The sequence below is a fragment of the Lithobates pipiens genome, unplaced genomic scaffold, assembly GCF_037356315.1.
Source record: "Lithobates pipiens isolate NorthernLeopardFrog02 unplaced genomic scaffold, aLitPip1_a1.2 Scaffold_23, whole genome shotgun sequence".
NCBI lineage: Eukaryota > Metazoa > Chordata > Amphibia > Anura > Ranidae > Lithobates > Lithobates pipiens.
In genome coordinates, this window is record NW_027507785.1 from 35,074,134 (window position 1) to 35,093,079 (window position 18,946).

The following is an 18,946-nucleotide window of genomic DNA, read 5'->3' on the forward strand; positions in this document are numbered from 1 at the left end:
TTTTTTTTTTGTTTTTATGATATAATCGAGAAAAAGACCAAAAATCTTGAAAAAAAAATAGTTTTTATTACTTTCTACACTAATTAAATTTATATATTGTTTTCAAATAGAGCTTTATTTTGGTGGTATTTGACCATCACTGTTTTTTTTTTATTTTTATTTTATGATATAATAAAAAAAAAAGACCAAAAATCTTGAAAAGAAAATAGTTTTTATTACTTTCTACACTAATTAAATGTATATATTTTTTTTCAAATAGAGCTTTATTTTGGTGGTATTTGACCATTACTGTTTTTTTTTTTTTTTGCTTTTTTTTATGATATGATCGAAAAAAAGACCAAAAATCTTGAAAAAAATATATATATATATTTTTTACTCTCTACACTAATTAAATTTATATATTTTTTGTCCATCACTGTTTTTTTTATTTTTATTTTATGATTTAATCAAAAAAAAGACCAAAAATCTTGGAAAAAAAAATATATATTTTTTTACTTTTTACACTAATTAAATTTATATCATTTTTTTCAAATAGAGCTTTATTTTGGTAGTATTTGACCATCACTGTTTTTTTTTTTTTTTAAGTTTTTTAGGATATAATCGAAAAAAAAAAACGAAATCTTGAAAAAAACATATTTTTTATTTTTTTTTACTTTCTACACTAATTAAATTTATATATATTTTTTTTCAAATAGAGCTTTATTTTGGGGGTATTTGACCATCACTGTTTTTTTTTATTTTTATTTTATGATATAAACAAAAAAAGACCAAAATTATTGAAAAAAAATAATTTGTATTACTTTCTACACTAATTAAATTTATATAATTTTTTTCAAATAGAGCTTTCTTTTGGTGGTATTTGACCATTACTGTTTATTTTTTTTTTTTTTTTTTTTTTTTATGATATAATCGAAAAAAAAAAAAACTCTTGAAAAAAAAATATATATTTTTTTTACTTTCTGCTATAAAACATATTCAATAACAAAATTTTAATAATAAAGATACAGACAGAATAACACTACACCCCAGCAGCTGTCCATCCAAGTGCAACCCTTATACAATCATTCCTATTACAACACCAAAAGGTATCTTTTACGATTTTATGGCAGACACAGAATATCAAATAGATTTTACTATGCTTTCTCGTGTCTAATATTTTTATTATTATTTAGATTACTAGATTTAAATTCTCTTTCACTTGATAACCGAGTTAACTTTATGCCATGGTTTATATTAGATTTGATCAGTATTGTTAAATGTGTCTATACCGTGTTCTTTTTCTAACAACGTATTTGTACCTTGATAATTTGCTTACTCAATAAAACTTTCTGAAACAAAAAAAAAAAATGTAAAAAATCAAATTTCTTCATAAAACGAGGCCTAAATGTATTCTGCTAAATGTCTTCAGTAAAAATCCCAATAAGTGTATATTAGTTTGTATGAAAGTTATAGCATCTACAAACTATGTTTATATATATATATATATATATATATATGCTATATGTATATATATATATATATATATATATATATATATATATATGCTATATATATATATATACCCGTATATACTCGAGTATAGGCCGACCCGAATATAAGCCGAGGCCCCCAATTTACCCCAAAAAAACTGGGAAACTTATTGACTCGTGTATAAGCCGAGGGTGAGACATGCCTGTCCATCCCTGTGTGTCCGTCCATCCCTGTGTGTCCGTCCATCCCTGTGTGTGTGTCCGTCCATCCTTGTGTGTGTGTCCGTCCATCCCTGTGTGTGTGTCCGTCCATCCCTGTGTGTGTGTCCATCCATCCATCCCTGTGTGTGTGTCCATCCATCCATCCCTGTGTGTGTGTGTCCATCCATCCATCCCTGTGTGTGTGTCCATCCATCCATCCCTGTGTGTGTGTCCATCCATCCATCCATGTGTGTGTCCATCCATCCCTGTGTGTGTGTCCATCCATCCCTGTGTGTGTGTCCATCCATCCCTGTGTGTGTGTCCGTGCAGCCTTGTGTGTCCAGCCTACCTGTGTCCCGAGCCTCCGTCCCGAGCCTCGGTCCCGTGCCTCCGTCCCCCTCCGTCCCGTGCCTCCTCCGTCCCGTGCCTCCTCCGTCCCGTGCCTCCTCCGTCCCGTGCCTCCGTCCCGTGCCTCCTCCGTCCCGTGCCTCCTCCGTCCCGTGCCTCCGTCGTCCCGTGCCTCCGTCCCGTCCCGAGCCTCCGTCCTTCTGCCATGCTTCGTCGGCGTCTCGGCGGCCATTCCTCTGTTCAAAAGCCGCGCCTCCGTCTGTGATAGGCGGAACACTCAATTTCCCAGCAGTCTGTGGTCCGCCTATCATGGACATCCTCTCATCCTCGTCCGTAGTATGAGGATGAGCGGATGTCCGTGATAGGCGGACCACAGACTGCTGGGAAATTGAGTGTTCCGCCTATCACAGACGGAGGCGCGGCTTTTGAATACTAGAATGTCCGCCGTCTGTCTGCTCGACACGCTGATCGGGTAGGCAGACGGCGATGACTCGAGTATAAGCCGAGGGGGGCACTTTCAGCCTCAAAAAAGAGGCTGAAAATCTCGGCTTATACTCGAGTATATACGGTATATATATATATATATATATATATATATATATATATATATATATACTAATAATATACATTTAGGGGCGATCAAGGGGTTAACTGTGTGCCTAAGAATGTGTATTATGTGCTGCTTTTTACTACAGATCAAACTGTTTCTTTTCCCTGCTTTGCAGGGAAAAGAAACAAAGTGATTGTTCCCTCTGTACAGAGCCATGCGTTGATCGTTAACACAGAGCTCTGGGCTGTGATTCGCCGATCAGCAAGTCCCACCCATGAATCATTGGCTGTGATCTGCTAACAAACTCCGCCCTGTGTAAAATCACAGGGAAGCAGGCGGGTGGAGGCGCGCGTGCACGCCTGAAACCCGGAAACAGGCAGCAATGTACGGGTATAGTGTTTCCGGGTTTCGGGCGTGCATGCGCGCCTCCACCCGCCTGCTTCCCTGTGATTTTACACAGATCGCACTGCGATATGCAAACTGATCTGGGGGTGTCATTAACGTTTCACTGACACTCCCAGCAGTTCGCATAGGGCAGTGTGAACTGCCGCTGGGAGGCATGCGATGCGGGAACCCGCCGCGGATTTGCAGCGTTCCCGCATAGCAGCAGTGTGAACCCAGCCAAAAGGGAATCTCAGGAAATACTGTGTTGTTTTCAAACAATACGAGAGTATTGCAACCCCCATAAAGACAGGGCACTGTCTACCTGTTGTCGTTTATTATGATTTAAAAAATAATAATTTATACTCGGTCTTTGAAAATGTATTTCTTTGTAGAAGACAGATGTTTAAAGCGGGACTCCAGCCAAAAAAACAAGAATGCCCTTGTACACACGGTCGGACATTACGACCACAAAATTCGTCGGATTTTGTCCTAAACTGGTGTTGCATACACACGGTCGGACAAAGTTGTCGGAAAATCCGATCGTTCGGAACGTGATGACGTTCGCTCGTTACGACGGGACTATGTTCAGGCTAGTAGCCAATAGCTTTGGTCTCGCAATTTGATCTGAGCATGCGTGGCACTTTGTCCGATCAGAATTCTCTACAAACGATTGGAAAAAGTCTGATCAGATTTTTTTGTCGGAAAATTTTAGCTCCAGCTCTCAAATTTTTTCTGTCGGAATTTCCGACGGAAAAAAGTCAGATAGAGCCCACACACGATCGGATTTTCCGACAATATAATCCGATCGGACCTTTTCTGTCGGAATTTCCGACCGTGTGTACAGGGCATTCGTTGGAAAAAAAAAAATCAACCAGATTGCAGTACTTTTTTTTTCAGCACAGAGGATTGCGGTGGATAATATTGGTGCTATGTGAATAGAATCTAACCAAATGTCAGTTGTGACATTTCAATGAAGTTCCAAAAAAAAAAAAGGGGGACAGTACGACACGTCTGGATAGGCGATTTGGTACGGTGTCCTCCCAGCATGCCCCAGCTGGAACGGTGTCCTCCCAGCACGGCCCAGCTAAAACGGTGTCCTCCCAGCGTGCACCAGCTGAAACGGTGTCCTCCCAGCGTGCACCAGCTGGAACGGTGTCCTCCCAGCGTGCACCAGCTGGAACGGTGTCCTCCCAGCACGCACCAGCTGGAACGGTGTCCTCCCAGCACGCCCCAGCTGGAACGGTGTCCTCCCAGCACGCCCCAGCTGGAATGGTGTCCTCCCAGCACGCCCCAGCTGGAACGGTGTCCTCCCAGCACGCACCAGCTGGAACGGTGTCCTCCCAGCACGCACCAGCTGGAACGGTGTCCTCCCAGCACGCCCCAGCTGGAACGGTGTCCTCCCAGCACGCCCCAGCTGAAACGGTGTCCTCCCAGCCTGCACCAGCTGAAACGGTGTCCTCCCAGCACACCCCAGCTGGAACGGTGTCCTCCCAGCGCGTACCAGCTGGAACAGTGTCCTCCCAGCGTGCACCAGCTGAAACGGTGTCCTTCCAGCGTGCACCAGCTGGAACGGTGTCCTCCCAGCGTGCACCAGCTGGAACGGTGTCCTCCCAGCACGCCCCAGCTGGAACGGTGTCCTCCCAGCACGCCCCAGCTGGAACGGTGTCCTCCCAGCACGCACCAGCTGTAACGGTGTCCTCCCAGCACGCCCCAGCTGGAACGGTGTCCTCCCAGCACGCCCCAGCTGGAACGGTGTCCTCCCAGCACGCACCAGCTGGAACGGTGTCCTCCCAGCACGCCCCAGCTGTAACGGTGTCCTCCCAGCACGCCCCAGCTGTAACGGTGTCCTCCCAGCACGCACCAGCTGAAACGGTGTCCTCCCAGCCTGCACCAGCTGAAACGGTGTCCTCCCAGCACACCCCAGCTGGAACGGTGTCCTCCCAGCGCGTACCAGCTGGAACAGTGTCCTCCCAGCACGCCCCAGCTGGAACAGTGTCCTCCCAGCGTGCACCAGCTGAAACGGTGTCCTCCCAGCGTGCACCAGCTGAAATGGTGTCCTCCCAGCGTGCACCAGCTGAAACAGTGTTCTCCCAGCACGCCCCAGCCGGCACAGTCTCCTTCCAGCGCTCACCAGCAGCAGTGCATTCATCGTGGCTGCTGGTGTGAATGGGTCCTAAAGAAGATTGTAATAGGATTATAGAGTACTTGTGTGGAAGAGCATTTATAGTTCTGTGCACAGCCTATTGCATTAGGGTGTGCACCCAAAAGCTCACACAAAAATGCTATGTATTTGTTTATGTACATTTTTGTGTACTGTATATACCTTATGTTATACCTATTTTTCTATAGGAAATTTACTCCCTCCAAAATACTCCTGAAGAAGCGGATGAACCGCGAAACATGTTGAGAAGAGCTGGCTATATACTCGCTTTCATGCTGCACTATTCTATGTTGCTGGAGAGTATTGTATTGGAAATTATAGCCAAGCTGTGAGGGAATCATTTGTGATTTTCTGTAATAATATTTTTAGGTCATTTTTTAGTGATGAACTTTGTAATAAATATACATTTTTAATTATCTACATGTTGTAATGTCCTGTGTTGGTACCAGGAAAGTCAATTTGCCTCCATTTTTTTTGTTCTATTGTGAGTATTTAAGACCTTTTAAAGATTTCTTTTTTTTTTACACATTGATCAGCACAATTTGTTTCTATGCACTGGACAGTGAATGAATGTGAAGCGCTACGAAGCTTCCTGTTCATTCAAATATGAAGCATAGTAAACACATCATCTATGGCTTGCTTAATGCACGGGTAACATTTAGGAGTAATTGGCTTATTGGGGGTACCTCATCCATCTATATTTACATCTACAAAAAAAAAAGTCTTACTTGGACCTTACTGGTACCAGAGAAAGATGGCCACAAGAGGTGACCTCATGGATCATACAGCAAAGATAATATGTTACAGTATATTGATATGGCTTACATCATCTATAAGAATTTTTTTTTTCATGGCTTTAACCACTTTCAGACCGGACCATTTTGCTGGTAAATGACCAGAGGTCTTTTTACACTTTGGCACTGCGCTGCTTTAACTGGTAATTGCGCGGTCATGCAATGTTGTACCCAAACAAAATTTGCGTCCTTTTCTTCCCACAAATAGAGCTTTCTTTTGATGGTATTTGATTGCCTCTGCGATTTTTATTTTTTGCGATATAAACGTAAAAAGACCGCAAATTTTGAAAAAAAATGATATTTTCTACTTTTTGTTATTAGAAAAATCCAATAAACTCAATTTTAGTCATACATTTAGGCCAAAATGTATTCAGCCACATGTCTTTGGTAAAAAAAAAGTCAATAATTGTATATTTATTGGTTTGCGCAAAAGTTGTCACATCTACAAACTAAGGTACGTTTTCTGGAATTTACGCAGCTTTTAGTTTACGACTGCCTATCTCATTTCTTGAGGTGCTAAAATGGCAGGGCAGTACAAAACCCCCCCAAATGACCCCATTTTGGAAAGTAGACCCCCTAAGGAAATTGATAAGAGGCATGTTGAGCCCATTGAATATTTTATTTTTTTGCCTCAAGCGATTGAATAATGACAAAAAAAAAATTTTTTTTTTTTTTTTACACAAAGTTGTCACTAAATGATATATTGCTCACACATGCTATGGGCGTATGTGAAATGACACCCCAAAATAAATTCTGCTGCTTCTCCTGAGTACGGGGATACCACATATGTGGGACTTTTTGGGAGCCTAGCCGCGTACGGGGCCCCGAAAACCAAGCACCGCCTTCAGGCTTTCTAAGGGCGTAAATTTTTGAGTTCACTTCTCACTACCTATTACAGTTTTGAAGGCCATAAAATGCCAAGATGGCACAAAACCCCCACAAATGACCCCATTTTAGAAAGTAGACACCCCAAGCTATTTGCTGAGAGGCATGTTGAGTTCATGGAATATTTTATATTTTGCCACAAGTTGCGGGAAAATTACAAACTTTTTTTTTTTTTTTTTTTTTTTCACAAAGTTGTCACTAAATGATATATTGCTCACACATGCCATGGGCATATGTGAAATGACACCCCAAAATAAATTCTGCTGCTTCTCCTGAGTACGGGGATACCACATATGTGGGACTTTTTGGGAGCCTAGCCGCGTACGGGGCCCCGAAAACCAAGCACCGCCTTCAGGCTTTCTAAGGGCGTAAATATTTGACTTCACTCCTCACTACCTATTACAGTTTTGAAGGCCATAAAATGCCAAGATGGCACAAAACCCCCACAAATGACCCCATTTTAGAAAGTAGACACCCCAAGCTATTTGCTGAGAGGCATGTTGAGTCCATGGAATATTTTATATTTTGCCACAAGTTGCGGGAAAATTACAAACTTTTTTTTTTTTTTTTTTTTTTTCACAAAGTTGTCACTAAATGATATATTGCTCACGCATGCCATGGGCATATGTGAAATGACACCCCAAAATAAATTCTGCTGCTTCTCCTGAGTACGGGGATACCACATATGTGGGACTTTTTGGGAGCCTAGCCGCGTACGGGGCCCCGAAAACCAAGCACCGCCTTCAGGCTTTCTAAGGGCGTTACAGTTTTGAAGGCCATAAAATGCCAAGATGGCACAAACCCCCCCCAAATGACCCCATTTTGGAAAGTAGACACCCCTAAATTTAGGGGTACACTAGTGAGACTAGGTAATAAATGGCGGGTGCCCTGAAACTATAAAAAAATAACTAACCAACCAGCGTCACCTGTAACAGTTATATGGTGATCACTGGTGAAAGGGTTAACTAGGGGGCAATCAGGGGGCTTTATGCGGTAGTATATGGGGGTCCCTGGCGCTATAAAAAGCTGCGGCGAACCTAAATACCTACTTGCCTAACTAGCGTCACCTGTGACACTAATACAGCGATCAGAAAAACGATCGCTTATTAGGCTGGGTTCACACTGGAGCGATGCGGAAACGCCGCGAATCCGCGGCGGGTTCCCGCATCGCATGCCTCCCGGCGGCAGTTCACACTGCCCTATGCGAACTGCTGGGAGTGTCAGTGAAATGTTACTGACACCCCCAGATCAGTTCGCATATCGCAGTGCGATCTGCAAACTCGGATCGCATGGTGTGAACACCCATGCGATCCGATTCTGCTGCGGGCCAAAAAAAGGGTCCCGTGCGAATTTGCGGCGGGTGCGGCGGGTGTGGCGGGTGCGGCGAATGGCTGAACTCGAATCGCACAGAGATCGGATGTGATTTGCACTGCAGTGCGAATCACATCCGTTCTCAAACCGCTGCAATCTGAACCCAGCCTTAGTGACACTGGCGACGGGGGGTGATCACGGGGTTAAACCTTTATTGGGGGGGTTAGGGGGGTACCTTAGAACTAAAGGGGGCTAACCCTAACTGCCCTAACAGTTATTAGTCACAAATGACACCCGCCGGGTGATCAGGGGGTTAAACCTTTATTAGGTAATAAATGGCGGGTGCCCTGAAACTATAAAAAAATAACTAACCAACCAGCGTCACCTGTAACAGTTATATGGTGATCACTGGTGAAAGGGTTAACTAGGGGGCAATCAGGGGGCTTTATGCGGTAGTATATGGGGGTCCCTGGCGCTATAAAAAGCTGCGGCGAACCTAAATACCTACCTGCCTAACTAGCGTCACCTGGGACACTAATACGGCGATCAGAAAAATGATCGCTTATTAGGCTGGGTTCACACTGGAGCGATGCGGAAACGCCGCGAATCCGCGGCGGGTTCCCGCATCGCATGCCTCCCGGCGGCAGTTCACACTGCCCTATGCGAACTGCTGGGAGTGTCAGTGAAATGTTACTGACACCCCCAGATCAGTTCGCATATCGCAGTGCGATCTGCAAACTCGGATCGCATGGTGTGAACACCCATGCGATCCGATTCTGCTGCGGGCCAAAAAAAGGGTCCCGTGCGAATTTGCGGCGGGTGCGGCGGGTGTGGCGGGTGCGGCGGGTGCGGCGAATGGCTGAACTCGAATCGCACAGAGATCGGATGTGATTTGCACTGCAGTGCGGTGCGAATCACATTCGTTCTCATAAACCGCTGCAATGTGAACCCAGCCTTAGTGACACTGGCGACGGGGGGTGATCACGGGGTTAAACCTTTATTGGGGGGGTTAGGGGGGTACATTAGAACTAAAGGGGGCTAACTCTAACTGCCCTAACAGTTATTACAGTCACAAATGACACCAATGCAAAAAAAAAAAAAAAAAAAAAAAAAATGACATTGGTGTCACTGTGACTGGGGGGCAGGGGTAATTGGGGGGGTGATCGGGGGGTAAAGGGGGGGTGTGAGTGTGCCTGGCATGTTCTACTGTGTGTGGGATGTGTTGGTGCAACTCACTGATCCGCTCTCCTCCGTGTCGGAACGAAAAATACCGACACGGAGGAGAGAATACATCACTTCCTCTCCTGTGTTTACATTACAGGAGAGGAAGTGATGTCACCGGGGATTTCTATTCGTCGGGAGCGATCGCGAGGGGGTGGCCATGAATGAATGGCCGTCCCCTCGTCCGGGATCGCTCCCGAACGAAAACCGACCGCCGCAGGCACCGGGCGGGGGCCCGATCGGGCCCCCGACCCGCGGGAGGCAAATCACGTACATGTACGTGCTTATGCCTGCCCGTGCCATTCTGCCGACGTACATCGGCGTTAGGCGGTCGGCAAGTGGTTAAATACTTTTTTATATGGAAATTTGTAATAAACTTTTTATATATTTTTTTTTTTTTACCTTTTGTGTGGCCATCTTTCTCTGGTACCAGTAAAGTCCTAGTAAGAGGGTTTTTTTTTTTTTTTGTAGATGTTCAGCCCCAGAAGATTTTACCCCCTTCCTGACCAGAGCATTTTTTGTGATACGGCACTGCGTCGTTTTAGCTGACGTGCGACGTTGTACCCAAACAAAATTGACGTCGTTTTTTTTCCCCCACAAATAGATCTTTCTTTTGGTGGTATTTGATCACCTCTGCGGTTTTAATTTTTTGTGCTATAAACAAAAAAAGAGCGACAATTTTGAAAAAAAAAAACAATTTTTTTTTACTTTTTGCTATAATAAATATCCCCAAAAAATACATAAAAAAAATGTCTTTCTCAGTTTAGGCCGATATGTATTCTTCTACATATTTTTGGTAAAAAAAAAAATCACGATAAGCTTATATCGATTGGTTTGCACAAAAGTTATAACGTCTACAAAATAGGGGATAGATTTATGGCATTTTTATTATTAATTTTAATTAATAATAAAAAAAATTTTTTTTTATTAGTAATGGTGGCAATCTGCGATTTTTTTTTTTTTTTTTTTTTTTATCGTGACTGCAAAATTTTGGCCGACACATCGGACACTTTTGACACTATTTTGGGATCATTGTCATTTATACGGCGACCGGTGCTATAAAAATGCACTGATTACTGTGTAAATGTCACTGGCAGGGAAGGGGTTAAACACTAGGGGGTGCGATCAAGGGATTAAGTGTGTCCTAGGGAGGTGTTCTAACTGTGGGAGAGGGGGGGGGGCTACCACTGACATGACAGCGATCACTGCTGCCGATGACAGGGAGCAGTAGATCTGTCATGTCACTAGGCAGAACGGGGAAATGCCTTGTTTACATAGGCAACTCCCCGCTCTACCTCTCCACACCGCACTTGCGGGCCGCCGGTGAACCTCGAGTTCCCGGGACCCGCGGGTATGCTCTTGCAGCGGGCACGCACACGCCCGATAGGCAGCAAATTTAAAGAGACAGACAGGTACGCCCATTTGCCTGCCTGTGCCATTCTGCTGACGTACATATGTGTGCGGCGGTCGGCAATCGGTTAATGCACACGGGGTGATTAGGGTGTGCCCAGGCACACCCAGCACATTCAGTGCGCACGCCTCTAGTTTGTGATAGTATAAAATATCATTATTATTATTATTATTATTATTACTACAACCAGAACCTTTATCCCCAGCACTGCTCCCTAGTAGTATACTGACTTATGCTAACAGTTTCTCTGCTACGAGGAAGATCAATGCACCAAAAAAGAAGCAGATATTGTCACAGTTGACGCTGCCAGCTGCTACAGGGGGGGTTAACCCGCCAATATTTTGCTTTGGGGTCCCATGATTTGTACATGGTTTGCTTACCACTGTTTTTTTGGACACGTGGCTGTTTTTTTTTTTTTTTTTTTGTGGTTGAGTTTATGCTTCTCTTGCTTTAGGTGGAGAGAGCGGGGCTTTTCCTGCTGCCCAGAAAGTAATGAGATTGCTGATGCCGGATTCTACAATACGTTCAAAACTGGTGAGTGTCGGGATTGTGCAGCGTCTGTCTCCTGTGTGCAGAGCACTTCTCTTGTTATAGTGCAGTGAAGCTCCATGTCATTGTGAGGTTTGATTCCCGCTGCTTTCATACTTGTGACCCAGTTCTGCAGGAAATCAAAGCTGGAAAAAAAAAAAGAAAACTTCTTCCTTCAAACATTTGGGGGGATATGTGATGAAATGAGACATGTGAATACATTTTCTTGTAGGAAGGAATAAGATCTCATGCACACAGGTGCTTTGGGCTTTAAGACATAACATTTAAGTTTATTTCCACACCTGTGAGCCACAGATGCTGCGTACAGTCACTCATAGACATCAATGGCTGGCTTGTCGGTTGGCCAAGTTCTGGTGGGTTTGACAAAACAGCTGAGCCCTTTTCCAGAAGGATCTTTGGGTAGCCCTCCTGTCTGGTGAAGAGGAACTGTTGAGAGGGATGTGTGCCTGCTTTGAGGCCCCAGGGCTGGAATCTGGGCCTAGAAGGTGCTCTTCTAAGCAAGCTGTATGCTTGGAGGCCAACCATGCTGGTCTAATCTATGCTAGAGTCAACACTGGAATATAGCAACACTGGGCCTTAAGCTTTGTGTAAAGTACTGTGTGTTGCTTCTGGATCTTTAGAGCCCTTGTGCCCAACCTTCATACTGAGGGCCACACATGACCCTTTGGTATTTTCTGTATGGCCCTTTGCAGACCCCAATAGTGGGAGCATTGATTTGCAGGGGGCAGGTTTACAGCCTCCAACAACACTATAGCATGCCTGCAATCGGTGACCATCTCTTCTAGTATGTCTGCAGTCTCTAACCATCATCTCCTCTAGTATGTCCACAGTCTATGACCATCTCCTCTAGTATGTCTGCAGTCTATAACCATCTCCTCTAATATGTCTGCAGTCTATAACCATCTCCTCTAGTATGTCTGCAGTCTACAACCATCTCCTCTAGTATGTCTGCAGTCTACAACCATCTCCTCTAGTATGTCTGCAGTCTACGACCATCTCCTCTAGTATGTCTGCAGTCTACGACCATCTCCTCTAGTATGTCTGCAGTCTACGACCATCTCCTCTAGTATGTCTGCAGTCTATGACCATCTCCTCTAGTATGTCTGCAGTCTACAACCATCTCCTCTAGTATGTCTGCAGTCTACAACCATCTCCTCTAGTATGTCTGCAGTCTACAACCATCTCCTCTAGTATGTCTGCAGTCTACGACCATCTCCTCTAGTATGTCTGCAGTCTATGACCATCTCCTCTAGTATGTCTGCAGTCTATGATCATCTCCTCTAGTATGTCTGCAGTCTACGACCATCTCCTCTAGTATGTCTGCAGTCTACGACCATCTCCTCTAGTATGTCTGCAGTCTACGACCATCTCCTCTAGTATGTCTGCAGTCTACGACCATCTCCTCTAGTATGTCTGCAGTCTACGACCATCTCCTTTAGTATGTCTGCAGTCTACGACCATCTCCTTTAGTATGTCTGCAGTCTACGACCATCTCCTCTAGTATGGCCGCAGTCTATAACCATCTCCTCTAGTATGTCTGCAGTCTACGACCATCTCCTCTAGTATGTGTACAGTCTACGACCATCTACTCTAGTATGTCTGCAGTCTACGACCATCTACTCTAGTATGTCTGCAGTCTATGACCATCTCCTCTAGTATGTCTGCAGTCTATAACCATCTCCTCTAGTATGTCCCCAGTCTATGACCATATTTCTGTTCAGTATATTTACAGCTTTTCTGTGAAGCCCTCAGAGGTTTGTTAGAGAACCTTAGTGAACAAACAGCACCATGAAGGACAAGGAACACACCAGACAGGTCAGGGATAAAGTTGTGGAGAAGTACGAAGCAGGGTTAAGTTTCAAAAAAATATCCCAAGCTTTGAACATCTCACGGAGCACTGTTCAATCCATCATCCGAAAATGGAAATAGTATGGCACAACTGCAAACCTACCAAGACATGGCCGTCCACCTAAACTGATAAATGTGGTAGTAACTGTAAGTGCAAATACAAGAGGTGCATACAATAATTGGACAGTTATAGCTGACTAAGCATTAAGTCCACAGTACTCAAACTGGCAGTCCAACGGTTAAACTGGTATCTGGCAGTTCAGAGGTTAAAAACAAAATGTAATTGCTGATCAACAAGGCGGTTGCTGTCCTCAGAGAGCTGGCTCTGTAGTAGGCAAGAGAAGGGTAAAAAGGGAAGCGCCACCTGAGTGCAGTATTAAAATGTATGTTTAATGACACAACGTATGGTTACACTTACAAGACAACAAAGGTTAAGAGGCTCATCTGTTATTCAGTGGTCCGTGGAGAGTTTCTTAATTCCCAATCCGGGTGATGCTGCAGAGGAATGAGGCTGCAGCTGGATGGTTATCGGCAGGGAGTACCTCCTGTGGCCATCAGGAAGACGCTGGGGCTGGCGTGGAACCAACAGTTAGGCCAAAATTGTACTTTTCGGCCTAAAAGAAAAACGATATGTATGGCGGAAAACTAACACTGCACATCACCCCGAAAACACACCATCCCCACCGTGAAACATGGTGGTGGCAGCATCATGTTGTGGGGATGTTTTTCTTTAGCAGGGACAGGGAAGCTGGTCAGAGTTGATGGGAAGATGGATGGAGCCAAATACAGGGCAATCTTAGAAGAAAACCAGTGATAACCCATACACACGATCTGAATTTTGGTCGTATTTTTTCTGATGGTTTTCCCAATGGAATTCCGACGGGATTTCGCTCAAGCTGTCTTGCATACACACAGTCACACCAAATTCTGACCATCAAGAACGTGGTGATGTACAACACGTACGACGGGACTAGAAAAAGGACGTTTAATACCCAGTAGCCAATAGCATCCATCTCGTAGTTGAATCTGAGCATGCGTGAGTTTTTGCGCATCGAATTGCATACCCACAATCGGAATTTCCGTCGGAAAAATTGAGAACATGCTCTCAAATTTTTTCTGGCAGGAATTCGGCCAGCTAAATTCCGATGGAGCATACACACGGTCGCATTTTCCAATGAAAAGCTCTCATCGGTCTTTTGCTGGCCGAAATTCCGATCGTGTGTACGCGGCATTAGAATATGCAAAAGACTTGAGACTGGGGCGGAGGTTCACCTTCCAGCAGGACAATGACCCTAAACATACAACCAGACCTACAATGGAATGGTTTAGAGATCAAAGCATATTCATATGTTAGAATGGCCCAGTCAAAGACCAGACCTAAATCCAATTGAGAATCTGTGGCAAGGCTTGAAAATTGCTGTTCACAGACGCTCTCCATCCAATCTGACAGAGCTTGAGATATTTTGCAAAGAAGAATGGGCAAAAATGTCACTCTCTAGATGTGCAAAGCTGGTAGAGACATCCCCAAAAAGACTTGCAGCTGTAATTGCAGTGAAAGGGGGTTCTACAAAGTATTGACTCAGGGGGGCGCCATACAAATGTACCCCACACTTCTCACATATTTGTAAAAATGTATGAAAACCATTTATCTTTTTCCTTCCACTTCACAATTATGTGTCACTTTGTGTTGGTCTATCACATAAAATCCCAATAAAATACATTTACGTTTTTAGTTGTAACATGAAAAAATGTGGAACATTTCAAGGGGTGTAAATACTTTTTCAAGGCTCTGTTTTATTCTTTTGCATAATGGGCTGTCAAGAGGACCTGTCGCATTTCCCACCTAAAGCAGATTCTTTTGAAATGGTATACTATGCTATAGGTTGATGGACTTTGCCTATTATAATTTCTCTTATGCCGCGTACACACGACCGGACTTTTCTAGGGACTAGGTCCGACAGACTTTCGACGGAGTTCTGACAGAGTTCTGACGGACTTTCTGAATGAACGGACTTGGCCACACACAATCACACAAAAGTCCGACGGATTCGAACGTGATGACGTACGACCGGACTAGAATAAGGAAGTTCATAGCCAATAGCTGCCCTAGCGTCAGTTTTTGTCCGTCGGATTAGCATACACACGAACGGATTTCTCGGTAGGAACTGGGTCCGGCAGAGTTCCGGCGGAAAAATTTTAAACATGTTCCATTTCTAAAGTCTGTCGGATTTTTACAAATCTAAAGTCCGCTGCAACCCACACACGATCGAATGGTCTGCCGGAATTGTTCCGTCGGACCTTTGATGACGAAAAGTCCGCTCGTGTGTACGCGGCATTAGATTTCCTCATCTAACTTAGCACATTTGTGTAACACCTTCCCAAATGATCTTGTGCTCTTTTGCAGAGATGGACATGTCGGTGTCGGAGGAAAGTTATGGAAGGAGTCTGCCCACCACCCCGAATGCAAGATCCAACGCTGACAACATGAGCTCTGCAGAAATTGCCTGAGAAGGCCAGTGATTCTGTACATTCCGTTCATCTTTGTATGGGGTCCCTTGATACCTCATGTTAGGTGCCCGGGAATGGATATGTAGCATTACAGCTTCTTCTTACACACAAAGGAGGAGGCCAACATGAGACTGAACCAGTACCTGAGATATTATGTGAAGTCCCGGTCATTTTTCTGTGCATAGGCCTTTCTTTAACGAAAATGTAAATTGAAGTGCCACACAACTGCTAAAAGATCACAATACTTCTTTATTACAATAAAAGTCAGGAGGGCAATAAAAGTCAGGAGGGTGGAGTAGCCAACATGTTTCAGAGGTCCAAAAAAGCCCCTCTTCATGAGGGCTTGAGATCAATATGAATGGCCGCCAGAATCAGAAGAACTGTGCTTGCAATCAAACTGGAAGAAATACCATTAATGGTCCAGTTCCCTTCTAGTCCATTTACATTGTTTTTAATCTCAAATTCTGATGAAGGTGGGATATTTTGGACCCTCAAATCACGTTGGATAGTCTATAGATTTCCCCCCCTAGATTTTTATTGGAAGTCCTATCTGGTCCTTTTAGCAGTGACGTGGCGTTTCAATTTATATCACTCTGCCAAAACTAGAAGAACTGTGCTTGCAATCAAACTGGAAGACATACCATTAATGGTCCAGTTCCCATCTAGTCCATTCACATTGTTTTTAATCTCCAGTTCTGATGAAGACGGAATTTTTCGGACCCTCAAATCGTATTGGATAGCATATAGATTTTCCCCCTGATTTCCCCTCCCTAGATTTTTATTGGAATAAAGTCCTATCTGGTCCTTTTAGCAGTGGCATGGCGCTTCAATTTACATCACACTCCAAACCAAGGTGTGCAGAAGCTATCTGCCCGGGAACCGGATTACTTACATCAACATCAGTGCTTTAAAGTTAGCAATACCAATTAGATAACCATATGCATTCAGGACTATTTTCCCACTTACCTCAACTCCCCACATTAGACATACTTGCATTTGAAGATGAAGCAAGATATGCTGGGACTTGCCATTGCACAGCAGTCCACCAGACAGGAGAAACGTCATCTAAAAAAACACGTCTAAGCCCCTGTACACACGGTCGGACATTTCGACAACCAAATCCGTCGGATTTTGTCTGTCGGATCTTGTCCGAAACTGTTGCATACACACGGTCGGACAAAGTTGTCGAAAAATCCGATCTTTCAGAACGTGATGACGTAATTTCGTTACGATGGGACTATGTTCAGGCTAGTAGCCAATAGATTTGATGTAGGAATTTGATCTGAGCATGCGTGGCACTTTGTCCGATCGAAATTCTCTACACATGATCGGAGTATGTCCTATCGGACCAGTTGGTCGGAAAATATTTCCAACATGTTGGAAAATTTGGTCCGACGGATATTCCGACGGAAACAGTCCGATGCATACCACACACAGTCGGATTATCCGACAACGCGGTCCGATAGGACACATTCTGATGGATTCTCCGACCGTGTGTACAAGGGCTTAGAGCAGGTTAGCTGTGCTTGATATTTTTTGCATTGATTGTAAGCCCCAGAAGATGTTATAACCCAGTTCCCAGAACTTATATTGATCTGCAGTTGTCACATCTGGGTGTGTCCACCAATGGAAATAGCTATACAATGTTACAGTATCTCACAAAAGTGAGTACACCCTCACATTTTTGTAAATATTTCATGCTATCTTTTCATGTGACAACACTGAAGAAATGACACTTTGCTACAATGTAAAGTAGGTTGTATAACAGTGTAAACTAGCTGTACCCTCAAAATAACTCAATACACAGCCATTAATGCTTAAACCGCTGGCAACAAAAGTGAGTACACCCCTAAGTGAAAAAGTCCACATTTGGCCCAAAGTGTCAATATTTTGTGTGGCCACCATTATTTTCCAGCACTGCCTTAACCCTCTTGGGCATGGAGTTCACCAGAGCTTCACAGGTTGCCACTGGAGTCCTCTTCCACTCCTCCATGATGACATCACAGAGCTGGTGGATGTTAGAGACCTTGTGCTCCTCCACCTTCTGTTTGAGGATGCCCCACATATGCTCAATAGGGTTTAGGTCTGGACTTGGCCAGTCCATCACCTTTACCCTCAGCTTCTTTAGCAAGGCAGTGGTCGTCTTGGAGGTGTGTGCTGGGGTCGTTATGTTTTCACATGAAAAGTAAAAATGCAATTTACTAAAATGTGAGGGGTGTACTCATTTTATTGAGATACTGTATATCAATGCACATAGGAAGCACAGGGGTCTGGTAAAGTGGCACTGAATCTTGCTACAGCCTGTTCCCTGTGCTGCAGGCACTTGTTATCTCCATGCTTCTTCACCCACTGGAGCCCAAATAAAATGCCTGGTACTTCCAGGTATGGGGGAGCATGTGATTCTCTCCTCTTCCTCCCATGACTGAATGCATAAGCATCAACCAGAGGGACTGAGAACATACACAAGGCTCTTCTCAGGATCTCTGTGAATGGGGTGGCAGAGGAGAGAAGGGGATGTTTTAAGGGCAGAGGAGTCAGGTTGTCAAGCAAACCTGCTGCTTTGCCCTGAATGGGCAGAGTTTTGCGTAATTATACAAGGCCGAAAATCCCAGATTATCCAAACATTTGCAATTATTTACCTGGTAAATAAAGCTTGTTACTGCTTATACTTTTTAAAGGCTTGGTCCACAATGTAAACCACATTTCATGTTACACTCATATTTAGGGTGCAACAAGGGGCATGGTCGCAAACACCATCACCAAAACCGTTCTCCACGCCCTCGCCTGATTGTCAGGGTGCTTTTTCATGCAGTATTTTGTGATCATTTGAATTCAGAACGGCTGTGCGTGGCTCCACCCACACCTACATGTCCCATCTGCCGCTGCAACAGAGGAACTAGCCGAGGAGCGTTGGCTATCCATGCTCCCTCTACAGCACATGACACTATAGTGCAGCTACACCTCCAGCAGCTCCATAAGTGCGTATGTACAGACCTGAGGCCGGGGGAAAATAATTAAAGAGCCTGTGCAATGCACCTGTGATGCACTGGTTGCAGGTGCGATGCTGTGTAGGCTTCATTGCAAATAAATAGTAAATGCACATTTATCATCAGATCAGTGTTGCTGCATGTGCATTTTGCAAAAGGTAGACCAAGCCTATGAATAAAAACAAAAAACAAGGTTTAAATATGCTCTTGTTCCTTTGTTAAATGCATATTTTGGTAACATTTGCTGTATTAAGGCATTTAGCAGCAGTGTATCCCTTCAACTGCAATGAACCATTTAGATAGCAGTGGGGATTCATTG

General features: G+C 44.2%; 1 protein-coding gene across 4 annotated transcripts in view; it reads left to right on the top strand.

Annotated features, from left to right (window-relative positions):
- GDPD4 (glycerophosphodiester phosphodiesterase domain containing 4) overlaps nt 1–18,317 on the top strand; it is a 205,002-nt gene extending 186,685 nt beyond the window's left edge. For 2 of the 4 annotated variants that reach the window (XM_077451411.1, XM_077451412.1), the window contains exons 15-17: nt 11,190–11,269; nt 14,955–14,998; nt 15,537–18,317. In XM_077451411.1, the coding sequence (XP_077307537.1) occupies nt 11,190–11,269; nt 14,955–14,998; nt 15,537–15,620 (208 nt within the window). In that variant the 3' untranslated portion in view covers nt 15,621–18,317. Of the gene's footprint in view, nt 1–5,301; nt 5,532–11,189; nt 11,270–14,954; nt 14,999–15,536 lie in introns of those variants that run through there. The other 2 variants (XM_077451413.1, XM_077451414.1) reach the window with 2 other exon arrangements.
- The last annotated feature ends 629 nt before the right edge of the window (nt 18,318–18,946 follow it).